This window comes from Macaca thibetana, chromosome 1 (genome assembly GCF_024542745.1).
Source record: "Macaca thibetana thibetana isolate TM-01 chromosome 1, ASM2454274v1, whole genome shotgun sequence".
NCBI classification, from domain to species: domain Eukaryota; kingdom Metazoa; phylum Chordata; class Mammalia; order Primates; family Cercopithecidae; genus Macaca; species Macaca thibetana.
Window position 1 is genome coordinate 11,140,439 of NC_065578.1, and position 26,953 is coordinate 11,167,391.

Sequence of the window (26,953 nt, forward strand, 5' to 3'; positions counted from 1 at the left end):
CAGTGGTTCAAGACCAGCCTGGCCAACGTGGTGAAGCACCATCTCTACTAAAAATACAAAAATTAGCCAGGTGTGGTGGCACCTGCCTGTAGTCCCAGCTACTTGGGAGGCTGAGGCAGGAGAATAGCTTGAACCCAGGAGGTGGAGGTTGCAGTGAGACAAGATCCTGCCACTGCATTCCAGCCTGGGTGACAGAGCGAGACTGTCTCAAAAAAATAAAAACCAACCACCTCTCACATGAACTCAGAGCAAGAACTCGCTCATTACCAAGGAGATAGCACCAAGCCATTCATGAGGGATCTGCCCCTGTGACCCAAACACCTCCCACTGGGCCCCACCTTCAACACTGGGGATCACATTTCAACGTGCAATTTGAAGGGGACAAATATCCAACTATATCAGTCAGTTACTGGGTGGAGGGAGCCCTGGAGGAGACTCAGGAAACCTGGGTTATTTCCTGCTCTATCATCCTCCCTGGGCCCTGTTCTGTGATGGGCCCAAGAAGACACTTTCTGAAAGAATTTGACAGGTCACTGGGAACAAAGACCTCCCTGTGACCTCCCTCATCCATTCCCATTCACCATACCCTCCCCTGTCTGCAGACAACCTTTTAGTCCTCACGGTGGCCACTAAGGAGACCGAGGGATTCCGTCGCTTCAAGCGCTCAGCTCAGTTCTTCAACTACAAGATCCAGGTAAGGGGTTTCCTGGGCGAGGCAGAGACAGTGAGGGGTAGGCAGGAGGATCTAGGAGTTAGTGCCGTTTCCAAACTACCACAGCTCTTGAGATAGACGTGGGGTCACAGGGGAGGCTTCTGGAAGCCTGAAGGATGAAAATGAGTCGGGAATGGGAAGACACAGCAGAGGACACAGCATGAGTCTACGGGGTGAGGGAGAGGTGGAGAGTTGGCTAGAGAAATGCTCAGATGTTAGTGTGCAGGAGTCTCACCTGAGGGTAGTTTAGGGGACAGGGCCTCGGGATCAGCATTTCCACAAGTTCCTCCAGGTAATTTGGGGATGGGCGTGCTCTAGACATCTTCCCTGTATTATAAACACTGCTCTAAAGAAACAGGAGTGGTCTGGCGCTGGGGCTCACACCTGTATTCCCAGCACTTTGGGAGGCCGATGATCCACTTTGGATCATCACCTGAGGTCAGGAGTTTGAGACCAGCCTGGCCAACCATGGCGAAACCCCGTCTCTACTAAAAATACCAAAAAAATTAGCCGGGCATGATGGCACACACCGGTAATCCCAGCTGCTTGGGAGGCTGAGGCAGGAGAATCACTTGAACCCGGGAGGTGGAGGTTGCAGTGAGCCGAGATGGTGTCACTGCACTCCAGCCTGGGCAACAGAGTGAAACTGTCACAAAAAAAAAAAGGAAAAAGAAACATGAGCTAATGCCCAGTCGACCACTGGCATGGGCTTGGTGTCCTCTGTGTACAGTCCATGGGGCTGAGCCCTGCAGGGCGACGAGTATCCTGAGTGCTTCCTTATGTCAGGCACAAGGTTGGGCACTGGCAATAGGGTGATGGACAATACAGAACATGTCATTGCCTACACAGAGCTTGCAATCTACTGGCATTAAGTCAGCAAGCAAGTGTATTAGCTCACATGAATGAGGGTTGCAGGAGAGGGTTGCTTCAGGCATGACTGGATCCAGGGATTCAAGCAGCAAAGTGAGGGCCTTGTCTTTCCATCTCTAGGCCCTGTTTGTTTTCATTGTGGTGGCAAGATGACCACCAGCCACAGATTCATGTGCCCCAGTTTCTCAACTTCAGCAGAAGGAGACAGCCTTTCCTTTTTGTGAAAGGTCTGCGGACTTTTCTGTTTTTGATAGAACACTCCCAGGGAAGATGCTGATAGGCCATGCTGGGGTCACATGCTCAAATCTCGGTGTGGGAGGGGTAGGAAGGGTGGGACATTCTGATTGGACAGGCATGGTCACATGACCACCAGGAGCCAGGTAAGCGTCACACAGGTGGAGAATGGTTTCCTTACAGGGGAGGGTCAGAGTTGCTGGACCCACAGAAGCAAAAAAAATATTTCTTTCTTTTTCTCTTTTTTTGAGACAGAGTCTTGCTCTGTCTCCCAGGCTGAAGTGCAATGGTGCGGTTTCTGCTCACTGGAACCCTCACCTCCCGGGTTCAAGCAATTCTCCTGCCTCAGCCTCCCAAGTAGCTGGAATTAGAGGCATGTGCCACCACACCTGGCTAATTTTTGTGTTTTTAGTAGAGACAGGGTTTCGCCATGTTGGCCAGTCTAGTCTTTAATTCCTGACTTCAGTTGATCCACACGTCTCGGCCTCCCAAACTGCTGGGATTACCGGCATGAGCCACCCCGCCCGGCCCTGTGAAAATATTTCTTTACCAAAAGTCAATGTTAAGGGGTGTTTCACTCCAGGCGCTCGGCCTAGGGGAGGACTGGAATGTGGAGAAGGGGACGTCGGCAGGTGGAGGGCAGAAGGTCCGGTTGCTGAAGAAAGCTCTGGAGAAGCACGCAGACAAGGAGGATCTGGTCATTCTCTTCACAGACAGGTAGGTGGGTCAGGGCTTCCTGGCCCAAGCCCCTCAGAGGAAGATAGAATATTCTAAAATGAGCCCCTCCCAGAACATCGGGGAAGAAGGGGGACCACTCTAGCTACGATTGCCTAGTTTTAGGGTGTCCATTCCCGGTCTTAGTGAAGCCCATTCCCAAGCTTGGTGAAAAGATAAAGAGGAGGTGGCCCATGAGTGTGATGGGCCCACTTTAAGTAAGAGAAGAATGACATGCTATGGGGACCGTCTCTCTGCCCAGGGTTGGGGTGGGAACATGGCAGGCAGGGCTGCAGACAGACAGTTCCGTTTCCCAGATGGTGGCCCAGGCTGGCGTGGGCAGAGGGCCATTTGTGGAGCACTTGATCCCTGGTCCCCCTGTCTGTGCCCTCACTGGGCCCCTGCTCACCCCTGCCCTGCTCCGTCTTCTTGCTGCTCTGGCCACAGCTACGACGTGCTGTTCGCATCGGGGCCCCGGGAGCTCCTGAAGAAGTTCCGGCAGGCCAGGAGCCAGGTGGTCTTCTCTGCTGAGGAGCTCATCTACCCAGACCGCAGGCTGGAGGCCAAGTATCCGGTGGTCTCCGATGGCAAGAGGTTCCTGGGCTCTGGAGGTGAGAGGCCTGGGTACAGGGTGCTTGGCCCAGCAGAGGGGTCGATCCCCTGCCTTTGTGAGGACCCCCCCTTGTTTGACGTGCAATGTGGGTGTCTCACAGGTCTCCAGTGCAGAATGTCCTGAATAGAGCTCCTGAATTTTCAACCCCAAATGTGTTCCCCTGCAGTTCTCCTCATCTCATTCAACAGACACGCAGCCCCACGGACAGACCCAGGAGTCACTCCTGACTCCTCCCTTGCCCTCCTCCAATGCCAGTCTACTGTCCAATGCCAGTCACCTGTCTGCTACTTTTTAAATTTTGAGATGGCATCTCAATCTGTTGCCCAGGCTGGAGTGCAGTGGTGCAATCTCGGCTCACTGCAACCTCCGCCTCTTGGGCTCAAGCAATCCTCCTGCCTCAGCCATCCAAGTAGCTGGGATTACAGGCATGCACCACTATGCCCAGCTAATTTTTGTATATTTAGTAGAGATGGGGTTTTGCCATGTTGGCCAGGTGGGTCTTGAACTCCTGGCCTTAAGTGATCTACCTGCCTTGGCCTCCCAAAGTGCTGGGATTACAGGCGTGAGTCACCACACCTGGCCACCTGCCTCCTACTTCTTAAAGATCTCTGGAATCTGCTCTCTCCGGCCCACAGTTCACTGCCGCTATTCTCACTGGGCTCCTGGCTCTCGGTAGGAGCCTCCTTACTGCTCTGCCAATCCCTACCTTCATGCCCTTCCAGGCCATTCTCCATCCAGCAGCCAGAGGGGTCTTTAAACGATGCAAATCCAAGGCCAGGCGTGGTGGCTCACACCTGTGATTTCAGCGATTTGGGAGGCCGAGGTGGGCGGATCACGAGGTCAGGAGATCGAGACCATCCTGGCTAACATGATGAAAACCTGTCTCTACTAAAAATACAAAAAATTAGCCAGGCGTGGTGGCAGGTGCCTGTAGTCCCAGCTACTCAGGAGGCTGAGGCAGGAGAATGGCGTGAACCCGGGAGGCGGAGCTTACAGTGAGCCAAGATCGCGCCACTGTACTCCAGCCTGGGCAACAGAGCGAGACTCCGTCTTATAAATAGATAGATAAATAAATAAGATGTAAATTCACACACATCACTTAATGACTTTCCACTGCATGGAGAATAAAATCCACAGGCCTCTTTTCAACCTCAGATGGGGATCTGCCATCTGCCCTGAACAGACACTTTTTTCCACTGGTCCAGAGTAAGCACAGTCCAGATGGCCTTGCCCTGGCGCAGGCCCAGGAGTAGGGGTGTCCCATTACTCTTGTGGTTGCCTGTCACCAGTCTGTACTGTAGCTAGGAGCCCATGTGGGCTTTCCCACTATGCCGGGTCTCAGCCCCCAAGGCGCTGTGTGAGCTTGGCCCAGCCTTGCCCTTCTCTGGGCCAAGTTTCCCAGATAACTGTAAGAAGGGGCACCAGGCCTGTATCCTCCCAGCCCTGCTCTCCGGGGGCTCCTCGCCCAATCCGTTTCTTCACCACCTATGTGGTGCCCAGCACTGAACAGTACAGGTTAGTGGGCACCATTATCCTTGGGGTCAGTAGGAACTCACAAGTGGCATTCACTGGCAGGCCCATTTCCAACGTGCAGCCCCACCTCCTGTCAATTCAGGACTTCTGAGAGGTGGCAGGGTTTGTGAGCATATGAGTGGAAGTGGATGAGAGGGAAGGGTGGGAGGAGGCCCCTGGGTTACAGGCTGGAAGCTAAGGGTCTGTCTTGGTGTCCCCACGCACCAACCTTCAGGCTTCATCGGTTATGCCCCCAACCTCAGCAAACTGGTGGCCGAGTGGGAGGGCCAGGACAGCGACAGCGACCAGCTGTTTTACACCAAGATCTTCTTGGACCCAGAGAAGAGGGTAAGAGGCAGGGGGTGGGCCAAAGGAGAGGGGACTGGGGATCCACTGGCCAGGCTGCATGGGAACAGCTCCTCTCAGGCCTGAACCTCCGGGTTGGTGTCTTAGAGGCAGCATTGTTCAGTGGTTCAGAATAAGGACTTCAGGGCCAAGGTGCCTGGGTTCTAATCCCAGCTCACTGTTTACTAGTTGTGTGACATCGGGCAGCTTCTCTGTGCCTTGTTTTTTCCGTTATAAAATGCAATAATGGGCCAGAGGCGGTGGCTCACACCTGTAATCCCAGCACTTTTGGAGGCCGAGGTGGGTGGATCACCTGAGGTCAGGAGTTTGAGACCAGCCTGGCTAACATAATGAAACCCTGTCTCTACTAAAAATACAAAAATTAGCCGGGTGTGGTGGCGGGTGCCTGTAATCCCAGCTACTCAGGAGGCTGAGGCAGGAGAACTGCTTGAACCTGGGAGGTGGAGGTTGCAGTGAGCCGAGATCATGCCATTGCGCTCCAGCCTGGGCAACAAGAGCAAGACTCTGTCTCAAAAATAATTAATTAATTAATTAAAAAAATAAAAAAATTAAAATTAAAATAATGCAATAATGATAGTACTTTCTCACAGAGATGTTGTCAGGATTAAATTGATTAATATATGTAGAATATTTTATTTATTTATTTGAGATAGGGTCTCACTGTCACCCAGGCTGATGTGCAGTGGCAGAAACATAGCTCACTGCAGCCTCAGCCTCCCAGACTCAAGCGATCCTCCCACCTCAGCCTCCTGAGTAGCTGGGACTATAGGCATGCGCCCCCTTAAAATTTTTTTATAGAGATGAAATTTCGCTGTGTTACCCAGGCTGGTCTCAAACTCCTAGGTTCAAGTGATCCTTCTGCCTCAGCCTCCCAAAGTGCTGGAATGACAGGTGTGAGTCACCGCACCCGACCCATGTGTAGAATATTTGGAGTAGTGGCCAGGCGCAGTGGCTCATGCCTGTCGTCCCAGCACTTTGGGAGGCCAAGGCGGGTGGATCACCTGAGGACAGGAGTTCGAGACCAGCCTGCCCAACATTGCAAAACCCCATCTCTACTAAAAATACAACAACAACAAAAATTAGGCATGGTGGTGCACACCTGTAGTCCCAGCTACTCGGGAGGCTGAGGCAGGAGAATTGCTCGAACCCAGGAGGCAGAGGTTGCAGTGAGCCAAGGTCATGCCACTGCATTCCAGCCTGGGTGACAAGAGGGAAACTCTGTCTCAAAAAACAGAATATTTGGAGTAGCTATGTGCTTGGCAGGCGCTGGTTACTCTTACGGCCGTCGTTGTTGTAGGTGAGCCGGCTGCATTCTTAGATTCCTTCCAGTTCAGAGTCCCTGGTTTTCTGTGAATGGAGCCACTAGACTGTAGACCCCAGGAGCTTGGCTGCTGGCCTTCTCTGGGCACCCAACTGCCCTGATGTGATATGGCAGAGTAGGTGTGGGGAGAAAGGGCCGAGGCTGGGGGACAGATTCCCCCCACTGGGTGAGACTGTGAGGGGAATTCCCCCCAGTGGGTGAGACCCCCCAGGGCCTGTCCCTGCTGCAGCCTGGTACCCTCTTTTGTGCAGGAACAGATCAATATCACCCTGGACCACCGCTGCCGTATCTTCCAGAACCTGGATGGAGCTTTGGGTGAGCAGCCCCCATGGGGAGGGGTGGATCCTGAGAGGGGTGATAGGAAGGATTCCTGGCAGAGCCTGCGCCCAAGGAGGAGAACTGGGCTGCTTCTTTCTGGCCATTGTGCTGGGAGGTCACTGGGTTCATCCCTAGGTCCCCAGGGACCACTTGGATGTCCCGGCGCAGAGCCGTGTCTCTCTTGGGGGCCTGGGACAGGTGAGCATTCAGTCTGGGAGGAGTTGGGGGATGTGCACAGCAGGTGCTGGACCCCCTGCCCTGCATACGAGGTCCTTGCAGGTGGGCGCTCCTTCCCTGCTTTCCCGGCCCTCCCACCTTCCAGGTGAAGCAGTCCTAGGCTGGGGGCAGGAACTCAGCTGGTGGCATAGGCAGCTTGGGAAGCAAAAGGCTACTTGACCCTTGATGCCACAAACATCCCTGGGTCTGGCCTCGTGTCTGTGGCTGGTGATGACATTGCTTTGCCGTAGGTCTTCCTGAGTGATCTCAAGCAAGTCACACCTCCTCCCCACAGGGGACTCAGTTTTCTTATCTTTCCAAAAGGGAAGTGAACCAGATCCACTCATTGCTGACTTTGTGGCTAAATGGCCCTTTTGAGAATCTGATGAAAGCTACGGCTCTGCTCCCAGAAAGATGCAGAAACAGTGTGCCCTTTGCCTGTGGTTTCTGGGGGTTAAGAAGCACTGGCCGGGCGCGGTGGCTCAAGCCTGTAATCCCAGCACTTTGGGAGGCCGAGACGGGCGGATCACGAGGTCAGGAGATCGAGACCATCCTGGCTAATACGGTGAAACCCCGTCTCTACTAAAAATACAAAAAACTAGCCGGGGGCGAGGTGGCGGGCGCCTGTGGTCCCAGCTACTCGGGAGGCTGAGGCAGGAGAATGGCAGGAACCCGGGAGGCGGAGCTTGCAGTGAGCTGAGGTCCGGCCACTGCACTCCAGCCCGGCGACAGAGCGAGACTCCGTCTCAAAAAAAAAAAAAAAAAAAAAAAAAAAAGAAGCACTAAGTTCAGATCCAGGCCGGTCAGGAGCTATCTGTTTTCCTTTTTTTTTTTTGTCTTAAGATGGAGTCTTGCGCTGTCGTCCAGGCTGGAATGCAGTGGCGAATTCTCAGCTCACTGCAACCTCTGCCTCCCAGCCTCCCAGGTTCAAGCAATTCTCCTGCCTCAGCCTCCCAAGTAGCTGGGATTACAGGCGCACGCCACCATGCCCGACTAATTTTTGTATTTTTTTAGTAGAGATGGGGTTTCACCATGTTGGCCAGGCTGGTCTCGAACTCCTGACCTCAGGTGATCTGCCTGCCTCGGCTTCCCAAAGTGCTGAGATTACAGGCGTGAGCCATCATGCCCAGCCCTGTTTTAATTTTTAAAATAGAGACAGGGTGTCACTATGTTGCGCAGGCTTGTCTCAAACTCCTGGGCTCAAGTGATCCTCCCACTTCGCCTCCCAAAGTACTGGGATTACAGGTGTGAGCCAGCGTGCCCAGCTGAAATACCCATTTTCCTATGTGTAGACTAATAGGGTCAAACATGGGTATTGGGGGCTGGGCACAGTGGCTCATGCCTGTAATCCCAGCACTTTGGGAGGCCAAGGCGGGTGGATCACCAGAGATCAGGAGTTCGAGACGAGCCTGACCAACATGGCGAAACCCTGTTTCTACTAAAAATACAAAAATTTGCTGGGCATGGTGGCATGTGCCTGTAATCCCAGCTACTCGGGAGGCTGAGGCAGGAAAATCACTTGAACCTGGGAGGTGGAGGTTGCAGTGAGCCAAGATCATGCCACTACACTCCAGACTGGGCAATAGAATGAGACTCTGTCTCAAAAAAAAAAAAAAAAAAAAAAAAATGGTCTGGGTGTGGTGGCTCACGCATGTAATCCCAGCACTTTGGGAGGCCGAGGCGGGCAGATCACAAGGTCGGGAGATCAAGACCATCCTGGCTAACATAGTGAAACTCCGTCTCTACTAAAAATGCAAAAATTAGCTGGGCATGGTGGCGGGTGCCTGTAACCTGTAATCCCAGCTACTCGGGAGGCTGAGGCAGGAGAGTCACTTGAACTTGGGAGGTGGAGGTTGCAGTGAGCCGAGATTGTGCCACTGCGCACTCCAGCCTGGGTGACAGCGAGACTCTGTCTCAAAACACACACACACACACACACACACACACACACACACATGGGTATTGGGGCCCTGCTAAAGGGGCTTCCTCCACTGGGACAAGATCTGTCCTGATCATGCCCAGGCCTCCCCTTTGTGTGGCTCTGGCATTTTCTCAGTGCTGCTCTGCCTACTCAGAGAAGGCGCCTCCCAGACCCTTTCTCTTGCGGCTTCTCTGAGGTGCCTGGAGCTGGGATGTTCCACGTCTTTGTTCTTCTCCCAGTCCCTGCTTCTGGCTGTAAGTAACCACAACAAGTACAGGGGTTGCCATGGATTCTGTGCTCATCATGGGCCAGGCTTGGTGCCCCACGCTTGCCCAACACAAATCCTCCCCCTCACCCTATGAAGAAGGGATTATTCCTGAAACTGAGGCATAGAGAGAAGTGACTTGCCCAAGGACATAATCTACCCACTGCAGAGCTGGGATTTGAGCCCACTGGTTGGACCCTGAGCCTGACTTCTGGGTCTGATGCTGGGTGGGGCTGTGCTTTCTGACCCCCAGATGAGGTCGTGCTCAAGTTTGAAATGGGCCATGTGAGAGCGAGGAACCTGGCCTATGACACCCTCCCAGTCCTGATCCATGGCAACGGGCCAACCAAGGTAGGGGGGGCCCCAGCCCCTGGGGAGTGTGCGAGGGGGGCCAGAGCCCCAATTTCTTTCTCACCGTGACCCCACAGTATCCCCCTGGGGCCAGGAACACCTACCTGGGGGCCTGCTATGAACTCACTATTTCTGTCCTCACATCTGAGCTCAGCGTGGTGCCTTCTCTTCCTGCTGTGTTGGTCAGTGATACTCCGTCTATTCTTGCTGGGCACAGGACACATAGGAGGCTGCTGTCCCCATCCAGGCCTAGGCTGGGCTACCAGAGCCATCTGTACTCTGTCACCCCCGGGCAGAGTCATTTACTCACTCAGTAAACCTTTATTTCACATTTGCACTAGACCCAGGAATCTGCATTTTACAAGCTCTCAGGAGAAGCACTGGAGTGCCAAGCCCTCCCCCGCCCTCTCTCAGAGTGGCTTGGTGATCTCCTGGGGATGGAGCATTATCTCCAAGACCCCCTTAGGGAGTGGGAGAAGGCTGGATTCTGCTGACCCACCAGGGGCCCAGGGAGATGTGAGTCAGGGCTGTGGCGGGTAGGGCTGACCGGCTTCTCTGTGACCCCACGTTTCCCCAACAGCTGCAGCTGAACTACCTGGGCAACTACATCCCGCGCTTCTGGACGTTCGAGACGGGCTGCACCGTGTGTGACGAAGGCCTGCGCAGCCTCAAGGGCATTGGGGTGAGGCTGCGCCCAGGCCTGTGCCTGAGGGACACGGGGGGCTCAGTCCCCTGAGATGGCGAGATGGGTGATTCTGGAATAGACTCCATTGTCTTTGGTGGAAAGTGAAGAGGTCATCTCCCTGCCTAGGGTTCTATCTCGATTGCCACCCAAGTGCCTTCTCCTGGAAGCCCTCTCAGACTGCATGTCTCTAGCTTCCTCCGAAATGTCCAGGTTCTGGTTTCTTCTGCCTGGTCCTTCAGGCTCTCCTGCAGCCCCCTCCCCATCCCATGAACCTCATCCTCATTTATGACTCAACTTGAACACCACGCCAGCCACTATCTCCTGATAGCAGGCCCTCAACCGGGTCCTTGCTCCAGGCCTGGGCTTCTGCTGCTCCCTCCCCAGGGCACCTTCCTGCTGCTTCCCTGCCCTCCTGCACCCCCTGCCTGGAGGTCCCCAGCCTGGGCACCTTTCTTGGGAAGTCTACCTGCTTCTGATTCTGGCTCTGGCTTCCTTGGGCCACCCTGGGGTGGAGTGGCAGCGCTGCGGCCGGACACTGCTGGACTCTCATGCCGCCCTCCCTGGTGCAGGATGAAGCTCTGCCCACGGTCCTGGTCGGCATGTTCATCGAACAGCCCACGCCGTTCGTGTCCCTGTTCTTCCAGCGGCTCCTGCAGCTCCACTACCCCCGGAAACACATGCGACTTTTCATCCACAACCACGTGAGTAGCAGGCACTCTGAGGGGTCGTCATATGGCTTAGGTCCAGGGCCCAGCTTCACAACATAGCCTGAGACCCCTGAGGGTCTCACTGAATCTTGCTTATCTGGGCCAAATGACAGTCACCAGTGGACTGTGTCCCCAAATCACTGAGTTGACTTTGGAGTCAGTCTGGGTGAGTTTGAATCCCAGTGCCACTATTTTTATTGGCTGTGTGACCTTGGGCACATTACTCAACCTCTCTGTGCTTTAGTTTCTCATCTATAAAATAGGGATAATAGTCGGGCGTGGTGGCTCACGCCTGTAATCCCAGCACTTTGGGAGGCCGAGGTGAGTGCATCACCTGAGGTCGGGAGTTCGAGACTAGCCTGACCAACATGGTGAAACCCTGCCTCTACTAAAAATACAAAATTAAGCCGATTGTGGTGGCACATGCCTGTAATCCCAGCTACTCAGGAGGCTGAGGCAGGAGAATCGCTTGAACCTGGGAGGTGGAGGTTGTAGTGAGCCAAGATCACGCCATTGCACTCCAGCCTGGGCAACAAGAGCAAAACTCAGTCTCAAAATAAATAAATAAATAAATAAAAAGTAAATAAATAAAATAGGGACAATAATTGTCCAATCACACAGAATTGCTGCAAGGGCTAAGCAAATTGACATGTGAAGTCCGTAAAAGGTGCCTGGTGCACAGGACACATATAGGTGCTTCTAACCATTGTCATCTTCACTTCCATCCCTGGCCCTGTTAATCTTTCCTAATTGTACCTGGTGGCAGTCAAATTGGTTTTCTTTGTTTTTTTTTTTTTGAGACAGAGTCTCGCTGTGTCACCCAGGCTGGAGTGCAGTGGTACGATCCCAGCACTTTGGGAGGCCGAGGCAGGCGGATCATGAGGTCAGAGAGGTTGAGTAATGTGCCCAAGGTCACACAGTGGTACGATCTTGGCAACCTCTGCCTCTTGGGTTCAAGCGATTCTCCTGCCTCAGCCTCCCAAGTGACTGGGACTACAGGCACGCGCCATCACAACTGGCTAATTTTTTTTTTTTTTTTTTTGAGACAGAGCCTTGCTCTGTCTCCCAGGCTGGAGTACAATGGCATGATCTCAATTCACTGCAACCTCTGCCTCCTGGGTTCAAGCCATTCTCCTGCCTCAGCCTCCCGAGTAGCTGGGATTACAGGCACCCGCCACCACGCCTGGCTAATTTTTTGTATTTTAGTAGAGATGGGGTTTCACCATGTTGGCCAGGATGGTCTTGATCTCCTGACCTCATGATCCACCCGCCTCAGCCTCCCAAAGTGCTGGGATTACAGGTGTGAGCCACCGCGCCCAGCCGGACTGTTGTTTTTCCTTTTTTTTTTTGAAATGGAGTCTCGCTGTGTGGCCCAGGCTAGAGTGCAGTGGTGCGATCTTGGCTCACTGCAACCTCTGCCTCCCGGGTTCAAGCAGTTCTCTGCCTCAGCCTCCTGAGTAGCTGGGATTACAAGTGCCCACCACCATGCCTGGCTAAACTTTTGTATTTTTAGTAGAGATGGGGTTTCACTATCTTGGGTTTCACTATCTTGGCCAGGCTAGTGAACTCCCCGACATGACAGAGTCTTGTGTCGATCCACTGGTCTCAGCCATCCCAAAGTGCTGGGATTACAGGCTTGAGCCACCGCGCCCATCTTGGCAGACTGATTACAGGCTTGAGCCACCGCGCCCGGCAGACTGTTGTTTTTCAAAGCAAAGTCGAGGATCACCTGACACATTTGGTAACAAAGTGGATTCCTGGGCCACACCTAGTAATCAGCAATGTCCCTGGATGTGGGATCCTAAGAGTGGTGGCGGGGCTCTATCCTGATGACAGAAGCCCTTAGAAGGCCTGGCCTGGTCAGGGGAGAATGGGCAAAGGATGGCCAGGGAAGGACGTTCCTGGCACAGGGCTGGCATGGGCAAAGGAAAGCAGATGGCCGGGGTGCCAGAGATGAAGGGGCACAGCATGGCAGTGACAGCAGGTGCTGCAGTCCCTGGGTGGAAGCTGTGTCCTCCTCCTCACCCCCCCTCAACCCCTTCCCCATCCTCACCCCCAGGAGCAGCACCACAAGGCTCAGGTGGAAGAGTTCCTGGCAGAGCATGGCAGCGAGTACCAGTCTGTGAAGCTAGTGGGCCCCGAGGTGCGGATGGCGAATGCGGACGCCAGGAACATGGGCGCGTGAGTTGTGGGCCACAGTACTCTCCACTGACAGTGGTGGGTGGGGGAGCTGTGGCTGTGGTAAGGAGCAGCAGGCTGAGTGACAGGAGTTCAGAAGGCTGTGTGTGCTCTAGCAAGTTCTGCCCCTCTCTGGGCCTTGGAGTTTCCATCTGTCAAATGGGAAAATAGCCTCTGTCCTGCCAACCCTTGGGGCTCCTGAGCAGGGCTGAGCCATGTTATTTGGGTTCAGGAAGCAAATCAGAGAAAGAGGAAGGACTGGGGGCAGAAGTAGACAAAGGCTGACAATTAGGGAGGCAACCTCGAATGTTTTGCTTTATTATAAAAAAAAAAAAAAAGGCTGGTGGCAGTGGCTCATGCCTGTAATCCCTACACTTTGAGAGGCCAAAGCTGAAGGATCGCTTGAGGCCAGGAGTTCGAGAACAGCTTGGGCAACATAGCGAGACCCTATCTCTTCAAAAATAAAAAAAAATAGCCAGGTGTGGTGGCTTGGACCTGGGGTCCCAGCTACTCAAGAGGCTGAGGCGGGAGGACCTCTTGATCCCAGGAAGTCGAGGTTGCAGTGAGCTATGGTTGCACCACAGTGCTCCAGCCTGGGAAACAGAGCGAGACCTTGTCTCATAAAGCAAAACAAAAACAAAGAAAGAAGCAATTTGTGTTGATTGTAGAAGAGTCAGACAGTCCAGATCAAAGGTTGGCAAGCTTCCTGCTAAGGACTAGATCATAAATCTTTGCAAATTGGCTCTGCCGGCTCTGTTACAACCACTCAGCTCTGCCCTAGTAGCACAGAAGCAGCCACAAATAATACGTAAGTGAATGAGTGAGGCTGCGTTCCAGCAAAATTTCATTTATGGACACTGAAATTTGACTTTCATGTCTTTTTTTTTTTTTTCTGAGACTTGGTGCCACTCTTGTTATCCAGGCTGGAGTGCAGTGACAGGATCATAGTTTACTGTAGCTTCAAACCCCTGGGTTCAAGCGATCCTCCTACCTCAGCCCCCCAAGAAACTGGGACTACAGGCATGTGCCATCACATCCAGTTAATTTTTAAATTTTTATTTATTTATTTAGAGACAGAGTCTCACTCTGTCACTCAGGCTAAAGTGCAGTGGCGTGATCTCCGCTCACTGCAACCTCCCCGTCCCGGGTTCAAGCGATTCTCCTGCCTCAGCCTCCCGAGTAGATGGGATTACAGGTGCATGCCACCACACCTGGCTACTTTTTGTATTTTTAGTAGAGACAGGGTTTCACCATGTTGTCCAGGCCTATCTCGAGCTCCTGACCTTAAGTGATCCACTCGCCTCGGCCTCCCTCAAGTGCTGGAATTACAGGTGTGAGCCACTGTGCCTAGCTAATTTATTTTTATTTTTTGTAGAGACAGGATCTTGCTATGTTGCCCAGGCTGGTCTCAAACTCCTGGCTTGAAGTTATCCTCCTGCCTCAGCCTCCCAGAGTGCTGGGATTACAGGCATGAGCCACTGCACCTGGTGATGACCTTTACATAATTTTTACATCATCTTCTTTTGATTTTTTTTTTCTTGAAACCACTTAAAAACATAAAACCAGCCAAGTGCAGTGGGTGACGTCTGTAATCCCAGCACTTTGGGAGGCCGAGGATTGCTTGAACTGGGGAAGTTGAGGCTGCACTGAGCTGTGATTGTGCCACTGCATTCCAGCTTGGGTGACACAGTGAGACCCCCATCTCTAAAAAAGGAAAAAAGGCCGGTGCAATGGCTCATGCCTGTAATCCCAGCACTCTGGGAGGCCAAGGCGGGCAGATCACCTGAGGTCAGAAGTTCGAGACCAGCCTGGCCAACATGGTAAAACCCTGTCTCTACTAAAAATACAAAAATTAGCTGGGCATGGTGGTGCACACCTCTAATCCCAGCTACTTGGGAGGTGGAGGCAGGAGAATCGCTTGAACCCGGGAGGTGGAGGTTCCAGTGAGCTGAGATTGTACCATTACATTCCAAGCTGGGCAACAGAGTGAGACTCGTTCTCAAAAAAATAAAATAAAATAAGATAAAATAAAAATAAAAAAAGGAAAAACATAAAGCTGTTCTTAGCCCATGAGCTGTATAAAACCAGGGAGGGCCAGAGTTTGACTCACAGACCCTCGTTTGCTGAGTCCTGCACCAGATAAACAAAAGTAACATAGATTTTTAAGGCTTTTGGTACAAGTTACCGAATTGCATTTCAGAAAGGCAGCCCCAGCTTACTCCCCACCCTGGGCCATGTAGGCACCTGTGGGCTGTGTTCTTCCCAGTACCGGGGTTTTCAGGGCACTTGATACCAGTTGCCAAGCTCTGGGCCTTGGGTGAGAGCCCCGAAGTCCAGGGGTTTGGGACTCAGAGTCGGGAGGAACCTTTGAGGCTGCCGGTGTGACCTCTCTAAAGCCCCTTGGCTGGTATGTGGTGAAGCCAGACTCTGATCACAGATGTGAGCAGCCACCAGTGCACCAGGATCAGGTGCACTGACCCTGCATCCTCCTTGCAGAGACCTGTGCCGGCAAGACCGCAGCTGCACCTACTACTTCAGCGTGGATGCTGACGTGGCCCTGACCGAGCCCAACAGTCTTCGGCTGCTGATCCAACAGAACAAGTGAGGCTGCTCCGTCTGCGCCCAGCACTGCTCTGGATTGGCCTGGTCCCTGGAGCCCTCCTTGCCTTCCTCCTCCTCCTCCTCTTCCTACTCTTTTTCCTCCTTCTGCTCCTCTTTCTCCTCCTCCTCTTCCTCCGTGTCTTCTTCCTCCTCTTCCTTCTTTTTCCTCTTCCTCCTCCTCCTCTTCCTCTTCTTTTTCCTCCTGCTTCTCTTTCTCCTCCTTATCTTCCTCCTTGTCTTCCTCCTCCTCTTCCTTCTTTTCCTCTTCCTCCTCCTCCTCCTTGTCTTCCTCGTCCTCTTTCTCCTCCTCTTCCTCCTCCTCCTCCTCTTCCTCCTCTTTTTCCTCCTCCTGCTCCTCTTTCTCCTCCTCATCTTCCTCCTTGTCTTCCTCCTCCTCTTCCTCCTTTTCCCTCTTCCTCCTCCTCCTCATCTTCCTCGTCCTCTTTCTCCTCCTCCTCCTCCTCCTTGGCCTCACCCATTACCCGGAGCTGTGGATCCCCAGCCTGATACCCCAGGTTGTGATAGAGAAGGTGTCCTGCCCTGTCTGCTCCTGGCTGCCCCATGGAAGGGAGCAGGTACCAGAAACCCCCGACACCCCAGCCAAGGCACTGTCTGTCCCAGTGAGGTGCTTGGGGACCCCTGCGTGCAGGTTGAGGGGCACCCTCCTCCCCCTTCCCTCCTCCCCCCATCCTTGGTTAGTGCTGCCTCCCACTCCCACTGAGGTGCTCCCTTCCTCAGGAACGTCATCGCCCCGCTGATGACCCGGCATGGGAGGCTGTGGTCGAACTTCTGGGGGGCTCTCAGTGCAGATGGCTACTATGCCCGTTCCGAGGACTACGTGGACATTGTGCAGGGGCGGCGCATGTGAGTACCTGCAGGGTGGGGGTGGGTGAGGGACACCTTCATCTGGCTTCTGCCTGGGTTTGTGGGGATCCCTCCCCAATATTCCTGTCTTTGTTACCCTCAGATTCCTGTAGAATCTGAAGCAAGGAAGACTGCAGTTAGACACATAGAAGGACTTCCTGACAAATAGGCCCATGTGTCCAGGGTGGGGGAATCAAATCACCACAGTTGTGCCCTCCCAGCCTGTGCCTTCCCCTTCTCACGGCCCAGACTCCCCAGACCCCAGGCTGTGACTCCCAACCACCAGCCTGTGACTCCCTCCATTTTCCCCACCACCAGCCTCTGACCCCACCCTCTTTCTCTCTCTCCCGCAGTGGTGTCTGGAATGTGCCCTATATTTCAAACATCTACTTGATCAAAGGCAGTGCCCTACGGGGTGAGCTGCAGTCCCCAGATCTCTTCCACCACAGCAAGCTGGACCCTGACATGGCCTTCTGTGCCAATGTCCGGCAGCAGGTCAGCCAGCAGTGGGCGGCACAGGACGCCCTGTGGATGGGGCAGGCGGGAAGGTGGGCCTCCAGCTCTTACCCTCATGGCGGGCTGCCTTGTCATCATAGGCCTGGGAGCTCCTAGCAGGGAGATTCTAGCAGGGCATCTTGGAAGCCACTAGCGCCTGGTGGAGGAATGGAGGCCGTCTGGCACAATGGTCCTCAGGGGTCTGCAGGGACCTTTTAGCAGACCTGGTTTTTACACCATCTATTTTATTTACTTTTTCTTTTTTTTTTTTTGAGACGGAGTTTTGCTCTGTCTCCCAGGCTGGAGTGCAGCAGCGCAATCTCCACTCACCTGAGTTACTGGGGCTACAGGCGCCCGCCACCATGCCTGGCTAATTTTTTGTATTTTTAGTAGAGACGGGGTTTCGCCATGTTGGCCAGGATGGTCTCGATCTCCTGACCTCGTGATCCACCCGCCTCAGCCTCCCAAAGTGCTGGGATGACAGGTGTGAGCCACCGCGCCCGGCTTATTTACATTTTTGACATAGCCCAAAGAAAACGAAACTTTCCACCTAAAAGTACTCCAAGTGATGTGCCCGAGAGACACCTCGCCCTGTCTCTGCCCCGCTCCATATATTTTTGTGACTTTTTTTTTTTAACCTGTAGCAAGATGAAGTTTTCCCCTGTGACCAACATTTCAGGATCAGAGCATGCTCCTTTTCTTTTGCGCATTTTTTCTTTCATTCTGTGTTCAGTCCTCTGGGAAGACTTCCCTGATTGCATTCTCAGTGTCAGGCCTGGGCTGGGCCCTGGGGACACAGGGGTGACTGCACCTGGTCTGTGATCTTGTGAACTTCAGTCCGGTGGGCAGAGGAGGCTGCACTGTTGCCCATCTGGGAGTGTGCAGGGCAGGCGTGGGGGCAGGGGAGGGGTGGGGGAGCGCCTCTTCCACTGGGCTTGCTTTCCCCAGGATGTGTTCATGTTCCTGACCAACCGGCACACCCTTGGCCACCTGCTCTCCCTGGACAGCTACCGCACCGCCCACCTGCACAACGACCTCTGGGAGGTGTTCAGTAACCCCGAGGTGAGGCTGGGCTGGGCACCTGGGGGTTGGGAGCAGAAGGGGCCCAGTGATCCTGCAGTCTGAGGGACTTCCCGCTCAGAGCCTTACAACAGCCAGGACCCCTGTGGGCCACCTGCCACCCTCCCTTCACCCCAGGAGGCCGTAGGGCAGGATTTGGGTAGGGAGAGGAGGGTGTCCAGAGAGCCAACACCATCTGTTGGAGGAGGGACCAGGACTCAGAGGCCTGGGTTTGTGGCCTAGCTCTGCCATCAACTGGGACTTAGTTGAGCCTCTCATCTTTGGGGACCTCAGTTATCTTAGCTCCAGAATGGGTATACTGTCCCAGCCTGTCTTGCCCGTGAGGGTATTGTGATAATCAGAAGGGCAGACAGTTGTGACTGTTTCTAGACGTTGGGAGCTCGCAGCTGATGGGTGTAAGCACATGCCTGCACACAGATATGTACACACGGGCACACACATGTACATACATGTGTAAACACCACCTCCTGTGGGCATACCTGTGCACCCAGACAACACACACACACTCAGTGGGTGCAGGTGAACGCCTGCCTCCACCAGGCATGTGCACCTTCACTCCCACTTTGAGGGGTCTGCTTGGAACATCCCATGCAGTTGAGCCAATGGTGAGGACCCTAGCCTGCTTCCCACTCCCCACAGGACTGGAAGGAGAAGTACATCCACCAGAACTACACCAAGGCCCTGGCGGGGAAGCTGGTGGAGACGGTAAGGGCCATGGACACCCTCTTGGACCGGCCTCGCCTGCTGCAGGGGGCAGGGCACAGAAGGGAAACCGCTTGCCCCAGGGAGTGGGGGACAGGAGGATGGGAGTGGGGAGCGGCGGGATGGGAGTGGGGGATGGCAGTATGGGAGTGGGGGAGTGGCGGGATGGGAGTGGGGGGCGGTGGGATGGGAGTGGGGGAGTGGCGGGATGGGAGTGGGGGGCGGTGGTATGGGAGTGGGGGATGGCAGTATGGGAGTGGGGGAGTGGCGGGATGGGAGTGGGGGGCGGTTGTATGGGAGTGGGGGGCGGTTGTATGGGAGTGGGGGATGGCAGTATGGGAGTGGGGGAGTGGCGGGATGGGAGTGGGGGGCAGTGGGACGGGAGTGAGGGGTGGCGGGATGGCCCCTCCACCTGTTGGCACTTCCCTGCTGGAGGCTGTGGGGGTCTGCAGGGCCTCTCTCCCTGGCCTAGGCAGGAAGGAGGAAAACATCCCGGATGTGATGGCCACTGTGGCCCATCGTGCCTGGACCAGTGCGGGGAGTGGCCACTTCTCTCCACTCACTAATGTCTGCTTCCCCCGAGCCTGGGGCCTCTGCCCCCTCCCTCCCTCCATACCCGTGTTTCTCTCCTGGCCTTGGCGCTGGTGACTCTGTGACCTCGGCTGGGAAAGTGTGTCTCTGGGCTCTGCCTCCTTCTCCCTTTAGGGACCCACTCAGTCTCTCCAGGATTGACAAGCCCCTGCTTCCTGGGGACACTCGGAGGGCTCCCTGGCTTGGGTGTGGGGCCCTGAAGAGGGAGGAGGATTCTGTGGTGCCACTGTGGACCCCCTTGACTGAGTCCCTGCCCTCCCCAGCCCTGCCCGGATGTCTACTGGTTCCCCATCTTCACGGAGGCAGCCTGTGATGAACTGGTGGAGGAGATGGAACACTTTGGCCAGTGGTCTCTGGGTGACAACAAGGTGGGGACCCTGATGCCTGGGCTGGGGCCGCAGGGAGGCCGCCTCTCCATCAGTGCCACTCACTGTCCGGGGTCTTCTCCTGGCAAGCTGGCCTAGCCACCCTCTCTGGGACTCTTGACATAGGGGTGCTGGCATGGGTGTCTGCAGGCGGTTAGCAGTAGAGGGGCTGAGAAACCCGAGATGGAGTTTGGTTCCCAAGCTGCTATTGCCACTGTGTGGCTTTGAGTTGCCTTGACCGTAAGCTACTAGGTTTTCAGTTCCTGGTTTGCTATTGGAATGGCTTAGCTTGGTTCCCTAGACTTCCCCCAGGAGGAACTGGGGAGGAAAGGGCCAAAGTGGGATGAGGGGCATTAGGAAGGGCTCTCGGGTCCAAGTTCATCAGACAGCAGGAGCAGGTGGCCTGGTGAGAGCGGGAGGCCCTGTGTTCTCTCCGTGAGACTCCCAATACCTGTTCCTGTTCTGGAAAGTTCAGGCACCATTTTTTTCTTTTTCTTTTTTTATATACATATATTTTTTAAATAATAGAGATGGGGTCTGGCTATGTCACCCAGGCTGGTTGTGAACCAGGCACAATTTCATTTTATTTATTTACTTACTTACTTAATTTAGACACCTGTCACTCTGTCGCCCAGGCTGGAGTGCTGTTGCGCAATCTTTGCTCATGCAACTTCCACCTCCTGGGTTCAAGAGATTCTCATGCCTCAGCTTGCTGAGTAGCTCAGATTATAGACGTGTGCCACCATGCCCAGCTAATCTTGGTATTATTTGTTTAGTTGTATGTGTTTGTGTGTGTAAATTTTTTTTTTTTTTGAGACAGTGCCTTACTGTATCACCTAGGCTGGAAGGCAGTGGCGTGATGTCAGCTCACTGCAACCTTCCTTTCCCAGGTTCAAGCACTTTTCTTGCCTCAGCCTCCCCAGTAGCTGGGACTACAGGCATGTGCCACCATCCCTGGCTAATTTTTGTATTCTTAGTAGAGATTGGGTTTCACCATGTTGGCCAGGCTGGTCTCGAACTCCTGGCCTCAAGTAATCTGCCCGCCTCAGCCTCCCAAAGTTCTGGGATTACAGGCATGAGCCACCATGTCTGCCCTAAGGTACCTTTTTTTTTTTTTTTAATGATCCCAGAACATTTATTTCCATAGGATTTTGATAAAAGAGCACAATCTTGAATAAAAATACACCACTGTACTTAAAGGCAACATTACTTAGTAAACAAACTGCCGTCACCCCTTTCACAGAAGAGAAACTTCAGAAAGGAATTTTTCATCTCCTGACAGTTTTACAACATTCGTATCTCCCATGTACTTCAAGCCCCAACCCACCTCTCATTTTCCTTTTTCTTTTTTTTGAGATGGAGTCTTGCTCTGTCACCCAGGCTGGAGTGCAGTGGTACCATCTCGGCTCACTGCAACCTCCGCCTCCCAGGTTCAAGCGATTCTTTTGCCTCAGCCTCCCAAGTAGCTGGGATTACAGGCACCTGCCACCATGCCCAGCTAATTTTTGTATTTTTAGTGCAGATGGGTTTCACCATGTTGGTCAGGCTGGTCTCGAACTCCTGACCTCATGTCATGATCCACCCGCCTCAGCCTCCCAAAGAGGTGGGATTACAGGTGTGAGCCATCGCACCCGGCTCCCCACTTCCCATTTTCTAAGTTCTTTTTTTGTGTGTGTGAGGTGGAGCCTCACTCTGTCGCCTAGGCTGGAGTGCAGTGGTGTGATCTCAGCTCACTGCAACCACTGCCTCCTGAGTTCTGAGTTCAGGCGATTCTCCTGCTTCAGCTTCCCGAGTAGCTGGGATTACAGGTGCTGGCCACCATGCATAATTTTTTTTTTTTTTTTTGAGACGGAGTTTTGCTTGTTATCCAGGTGGGGTGCGATGGCACAATCTCAGCTCACTGCAACCTCCGCCTCCTGGGTTCAAGTGATTCTCCTGCCTCAGCCTCCTGACTAACTGGGTTTACAGGTATCCACCGCTACACCTGGCTAATTTTTGTATTTTTAGTAGAGACAGGGGTTTCACCACGTTGGTGAGGCTTGTCTCAAACTCCTGACCTCAGGTGCTCCACCCACTTCAACCTCCCAAAGTGCTGGGATTACAGGCGTGAGCCACCATGCCTGGCCTCATTTTCTAAGTTGTTTAACAGAAATGTGTGTTCCCAAGTTTAAGGCACCATTTTTAAAGGCATATGAGACCCTGGACCTGTGTGCCAACCTCTGACGTGGCAACTGGACTAACCTGAAATTCTGGTTACCTTCCTAAACCACATGCTTTGGTTGCTGAGCTGATCTCCAGAAGCCAGGAACTGGACTAGCCCATGCATTCTGGGGACTGGCTGATGCTTGTGCTCCAGTGACAGGGCCAGACATCGGACTCCAGCTGACTCTGGCCCTGGAACAAGTTTTCAGTGCTCTGTAACAAATGACATGGCTCAGAATAACACCCATGTGTTATCTCCTGGTTTCTGTGGGTCAGGAATCTGGGCCCAGTTTAGCTGGGTCATTGAGGTGTCACCTGGGGTTGGAGTCTCATCTGAGGCCCAGGGTTCCATTCCAAACTCACTTGGTTGTCGCAGAATTCATTCCCCTGCAGCTGTAGAACTTAACTTGCTTCTTCAAGGCCAGCAAGAGACAGAGTCTCTCTTCAAGATCCTCCTTTAGCCAGGTGCAGTGGTTCATGCCTGTAATCCCAGCACTTTGGGAGACTGAGGCAGGAGGATCGCTTGAGCCCAGGGGTTCAAGACCAGCCTGGGCAACATAGAGAGACCTCATCCCTACAAAGAATAAAATTAGTGGCTGGGCACGTGGCTCACACCTGTAATCCCAGCACTTTGGGAGGCTGAAGTGGGCAGATCACCTGAGGTCAGGAGTTCGAGACCAGCCTGGCCAACATGATGAAACCCCATCTCTACTAAAAAAAAAAAAAAAAAAAAAAAAAAAAAGGCTGGGTGTGGTGGCTCACGCCTGTAATCCCAGCACTTTGGGAGGCCGAGGCGGGTGGATCACAAGGTCAAGAGATCGAGACCATCCTGGCGAACACGGTGAAACCCTATCTCTACTAAAAATACAAAAAATTAGCCGGGTGTGGTGGTGGGCACCTGTAGTCCCAGCTACTCGGGAGGCTGAGGCAGGAGAATGGCATGAACCCAGGAGGAGGAGCTTTCAGTGAGCCAAGATCACGCCACTGTGCCCCAGCCTGGATGACAGAGCCAGACTCTGTCTCAAAAAAAAAAAAAAAAAAAATTAGCGGGCATGGTGGTGCATGCCTGTAATCCCAGCTACTTGGGAGGCTGAGGCAGGAGAATCGCTTGAACTCAGGCGGTGGAGGTTGCAGTGAGCTGAGATGGCACCATTGCACTCCAGCCTGGGCAACAGAGTGAGACTCTGTCACACACACACACACATAAAAATAATAAAAATAAAATTAGTTGGGCATGGTGGTGTGTGCCTGTAGTCCCAGCTACACGGGAGGGTGAGGTGGGAGGATCACTTAGGCCTGGAAGGTTGAGGCTGCAGTGAGCTGAAGTTGCGCTATTGCACTCTGACCTGTGCGACAGAGGGATACCCTGTCTCAAAAAAAAAAAAGTCTTCCTGCATCTGCGGGAAGGCCCCCCTGACCTACTCTCGTTTGATTAACTCAAATCAATCTCCCATTTGATTAACTCAAAGTCAACTGATTAGGGGCCTTAATTGTATCTGCAAAGCCCATTCAGTTTTCTCATATAATATAACATGGTCCCGTCACATTCCTGGGTATAGGGGAAGGGAATAGACAGAGCCTGGGCACCAGGGTGTGGGAGCCTGGGGGCCATCCTAGAATTCTGCCTAAACACTCGCCTTGGTCACCTCCAGGACAGCCGCATCCAGGGTGGCTACGAGAACGTGCCGACTATTGACATCCACATGAACCAGATCGGCTTTGAGCGGGAGTGGCACAAATTCCTGCTGGAGTACATTGCGCCCATGACGGAGAAGCTCTACCCCGGCTACTACACCAGGGTGGGCAAGCCTGGGGCATAGCCAGGATGCGGGGACGGTTGGGTGGGGTGTCAGTGGAGTGGCTGGGACTGGTGGGGGTAGAGTGGGAGGTGGAGAAACTGGAAGAGGCTGAGGTGGTGTGGGGGTATGGGGAGCGTGGGAGGGGCAAGGGTGGGGCATGAGGTGGAGGGACTGAGGGGTGGGGATGGGATTGGGAAGAGCAAGGGTGGGGTGGGAAGTGGTGGAGAAGCTGGGAGGGGTGGGGAGGAGTAGGGGGCCTGGGAGGGACAGGGGTATGTGGGTGTGGAAAGCCTAGAAGGGCAAGGGGGGCAGGGGTGAGGGAGTGGAGAGACCGGAAGGGGCAGGAGTTGGTGGGGAGGTGGAGGCCAGTGTGGGGCAGGGGAATGGGGTGGGAGGGGTAGGGTGGAGTGGGGGGCATGGGTGGAAGGGCCCAGGGTGGGTGGAGGCTGGAGAGTCTGGCAAGGGGAGGGGCTGGGGAAGGGGTTGGGTTGGAGTAGGGGTGGAGGAGCATCCCAGCTTATGGGAGAGGCCTGGATATTTGGTCCCCAGGCAGGAGTGAGGTCTCACCGCACACACCTGCTCCATCTAGTAGTGTGTGGGAAGACAGGGTGCTGGGGTGGGTATCTAGGGCCGGCCAAGCTCCGCCTCCCGGGTTTATGCCATTCTCCTGCCTCAGCCTCCCGAGTAGCTGGGACTACAGGCGCCCGCCACCTCGCCCGGCTAGTTTTTTGTATTTTTTAGCAGAGACGGGGTTTCACTGTGTTAGCCAGGATGGTGTCGATCTCCTGACCTCCTGATCTGCCCGTCTCGGCCTCCCAAAGTGCTGGGATTACAGGCTTGAGCCACCGCGCCCGGCCTTTTTTTTTTGAGATGGAGTCTTAGCCTCATGAGTAGGTGGGATTACAGGCGTGCGCTACCATGCCCAGCTAATTTTTGTAGTTTTTGTAGAGACAGGGTTTCACCTTGTTGGCCAGGCTGGTCTCGAACTCCTGACCTCAAGTAATCCGCCTACCTCTGCCTCTGAAAGTGCTGGGATTACAGGCATGAGCCACCATGCCCGACCGACCTCAGCCCTTTTTTTTTTTTTTTTTTTTGAGATGGAGTCTGGCTCTGTCGCCCAGGCTGGAGTGCAGTGGCGGGATCTCAGCTCACTGCAAGCTCCGCCTCCCGGGTTTACGCCATTCTCTTGCCTCAGCCTCCCGAGCAGCTGGGACTACAGGCGCCCGCCACCGTGCCCGGCTAGTTTTTTGCATTTTTTTAGTAGAGACGGGGTTTGACCGTGTTAGCCAGGATGGTGTCGATCTCCTGACCTAGTGATCCGCCCGTCTCGGCCTCCCAAAGTGCTGGGATTACAGGCTTGAGCCACCGCGCCCGGCCTCTCAGCCCTTTTGAATCTTTCTTCCTTGTCATTAACCCTGCCTCAGTGGCTCCTGTACCAGCCCACCAAAAAAGCACCCCCGCCCACCTTAGCCGGCCAGCGTGCCCACTCCCTCCCTAGCCGCAAGCCTGTGCCCCACGCTTGGGCCCTGCTTCATCCGAAGCAGCCTTCTTTGGATGTGAGGAAGAAGTGAGGAAAATAGTGAGGAAAACCCTGAACTCCCGTTACTGACAGCAGTCGTTCATCCCTTGAATGCTTACTGTGATTCCCCGTTACCTGGCTGGCCTTGGTTAATTCTCACAGTTCTTTCCAGTGCTGTCACTCATGTGTCTGTCCACTGCCGCCTTGGCTTTCTCCAGTCCTCACTCAGTTCCTTCCTCGGTCCCTGGTTTCTCCAGGTGCCTGGGTCCTGCCTCAGGGAATCCAGCCTGGATAGTTGCCAGAAAGGGTAGTGAGGATTGGATGTCCCCCTTTGTTTTTGTCTTTTCATTCCTTCCTTTCTTTTTTCTTTTTTTTTTTTGAGACGTTGTTTCGCACTTGTCACCCAGGCTGGATTGCAGTGGCGCAATCTTGGCTCACTACAATCTCCGCCTCCCAGGTTCAAGTGATTCTCCTGCCTCAGCCTCCCAAGTAGCTGGTATTACAGACGCCCACCACCATGCCTGGCTAATTTTTTGTATTTTTAGTAGAGATGGGACAGGTGTGAGCCACCATGTCCGGCCTCCTTCCCTTTCGTTTCTTGTCTTCCCTTTTCCTCCCTCCCTCCCTCCTTTCCTTTCTTCCTTCCTTCCCTTCCCTTCTCTTCTTTCCCTCCCTCTCTCCCCTCTGTCCATACATTTTTGTTGAGAACCTTTTCTGTGCCAGGCAGTTGCAGGCACTGGAGCATACAGCCCCATGCAGACCTGGCCGCTGTACGCTGACCTGCAGCAGGCCAGACCAGGCCTCGTGTGTGCACCCTTCTCTCCTGGCCTTTGTGGCCTCCTTGACTAACACGGCCTCTCTTGTCCCCCTGCGTTGGTACAGGCCCAGTTTGACCTGGCCTTTGTCGTCCGCTACAAGCCTGATGAGCAGCCCTCACTGATGCCGCACCACGATGCCTCCACTTTCACCATCAACATCGCCCTGAACCGAGTCGGGGTAGATTACGAGGTGAGTAGGAGCCAGCTGGGGTCAAGGGGCCAGCAGTGGGGATATTGAGGGCCGGCTGGGGAGAGCCTTCAGGGTGGTCGAGGCAGAGGGGCCCTGGGGAACCAGTGCTGGGGAACCAGTGCCAGGGAACCAGAAAAAAAAGGGTACGGGTCTGTGGGAGGGCTTCCTGGAAGGGGTCACAATCTAGTAGGAGGAGGGGCCAGGCTCTTAAGCTACTATTTTAAGAGAATTTTGGGCTGGGCATGGTGGCTCATGCCTGTAATCCCAGCACTTTGGGACGTCAAGGCAGGCAGATCACTTGGGGCCAGGAGTTTGAGACCAACCTGGCCAACATGGCGAAACCCCATCTCTACTAAAAATACAAAAAATAGCTGCGCGTGGTAGCACACGCCTGTAATCTTAGCTACCCAGAAGGCTAGAAGGCTGAGGCATGAAAATCTCTTGAACCCAAGAGGTGGAGGTTGCAGTGAGCCAAGATTGTGCCACTGCACTCCAGCCTGGGCAACAGAGCGAGACTCTGTCTCCAAAAAAATAAAAAGAGGTTTTTTGAACTTAGTCCTGGGCTGGGTGCTATGAAGAATGCCCATAAAAACAGCTATAATCTTTTTTTTTTTTTTTTTTTTTGAGACAGGGTCTTACTCTGTCACCCAGGCTGGAGTGCAGTGGCATGATCACAGTTCCCTGCAGCCTCAACCTCCTGTACCCAAGCAGTCCTCCCACCTCAGCCTCCCAAGTAGTTGGGAC

The 26,953-nt window shown here is 53.9% G+C and overlaps 2 protein-coding genes across 2 annotated transcripts in view; one reads left to right on the forward strand and one right to left on the reverse strand.

Moving 5' to 3' along the window:
- MAD2L2 (mitotic arrest deficient 2 like 2) overlaps positions 1-26,953 on the reverse strand; it is a 407,166-nt gene that overhangs the window by 284,915 nt on the left and 95,298 nt on the right. The gene's annotated exons all lie outside the window — the stretch shown is intronic.
- The window catches only part of PLOD1 (procollagen-lysine,2-oxoglutarate 5-dioxygenase 1), a 42,421-nt gene that overhangs the window by 13,668 nt on the left and 1,800 nt on the right, over positions 1-26,953 (forward strand). The window contains exons 2-18 of the mRNA XM_050788212.1: positions 603-694; positions 2,400-2,533; positions 2,978-3,141; positions 4,891-5,003; positions 6,594-6,657; positions 9,316-9,413; positions 9,994-10,095; positions 10,668-10,799; positions 12,865-12,986; positions 15,480-15,584; positions 16,323-16,448; positions 16,802-16,943; positions 17,892-18,005; positions 18,663-18,728; positions 19,580-19,684; positions 23,536-23,682; positions 26,084-26,209. Coding sequence (XP_050644169.1) covers positions 603-694; positions 2,400-2,533; positions 2,978-3,141; positions 4,891-5,003; positions 6,594-6,657; positions 9,316-9,413; positions 9,994-10,095; positions 10,668-10,799; positions 12,865-12,986; positions 15,480-15,584; positions 16,323-16,448; positions 16,802-16,943; positions 17,892-18,005; positions 18,663-18,728; positions 19,580-19,684; positions 23,536-23,682; positions 26,084-26,209 — 1,952 coding nt within the window. The remainder of the gene's footprint in view (positions 1-602; positions 695-2,399; positions 2,534-2,977; positions 3,142-4,890; positions 5,004-6,593; positions 6,658-9,315; positions 9,414-9,993; positions 10,096-10,667; positions 10,800-12,864; positions 12,987-15,479; positions 15,585-16,322; positions 16,449-16,801; positions 16,944-17,891; positions 18,006-18,662; positions 18,729-19,579; positions 19,685-23,535; positions 23,683-26,083; positions 26,210-26,953) is intronic.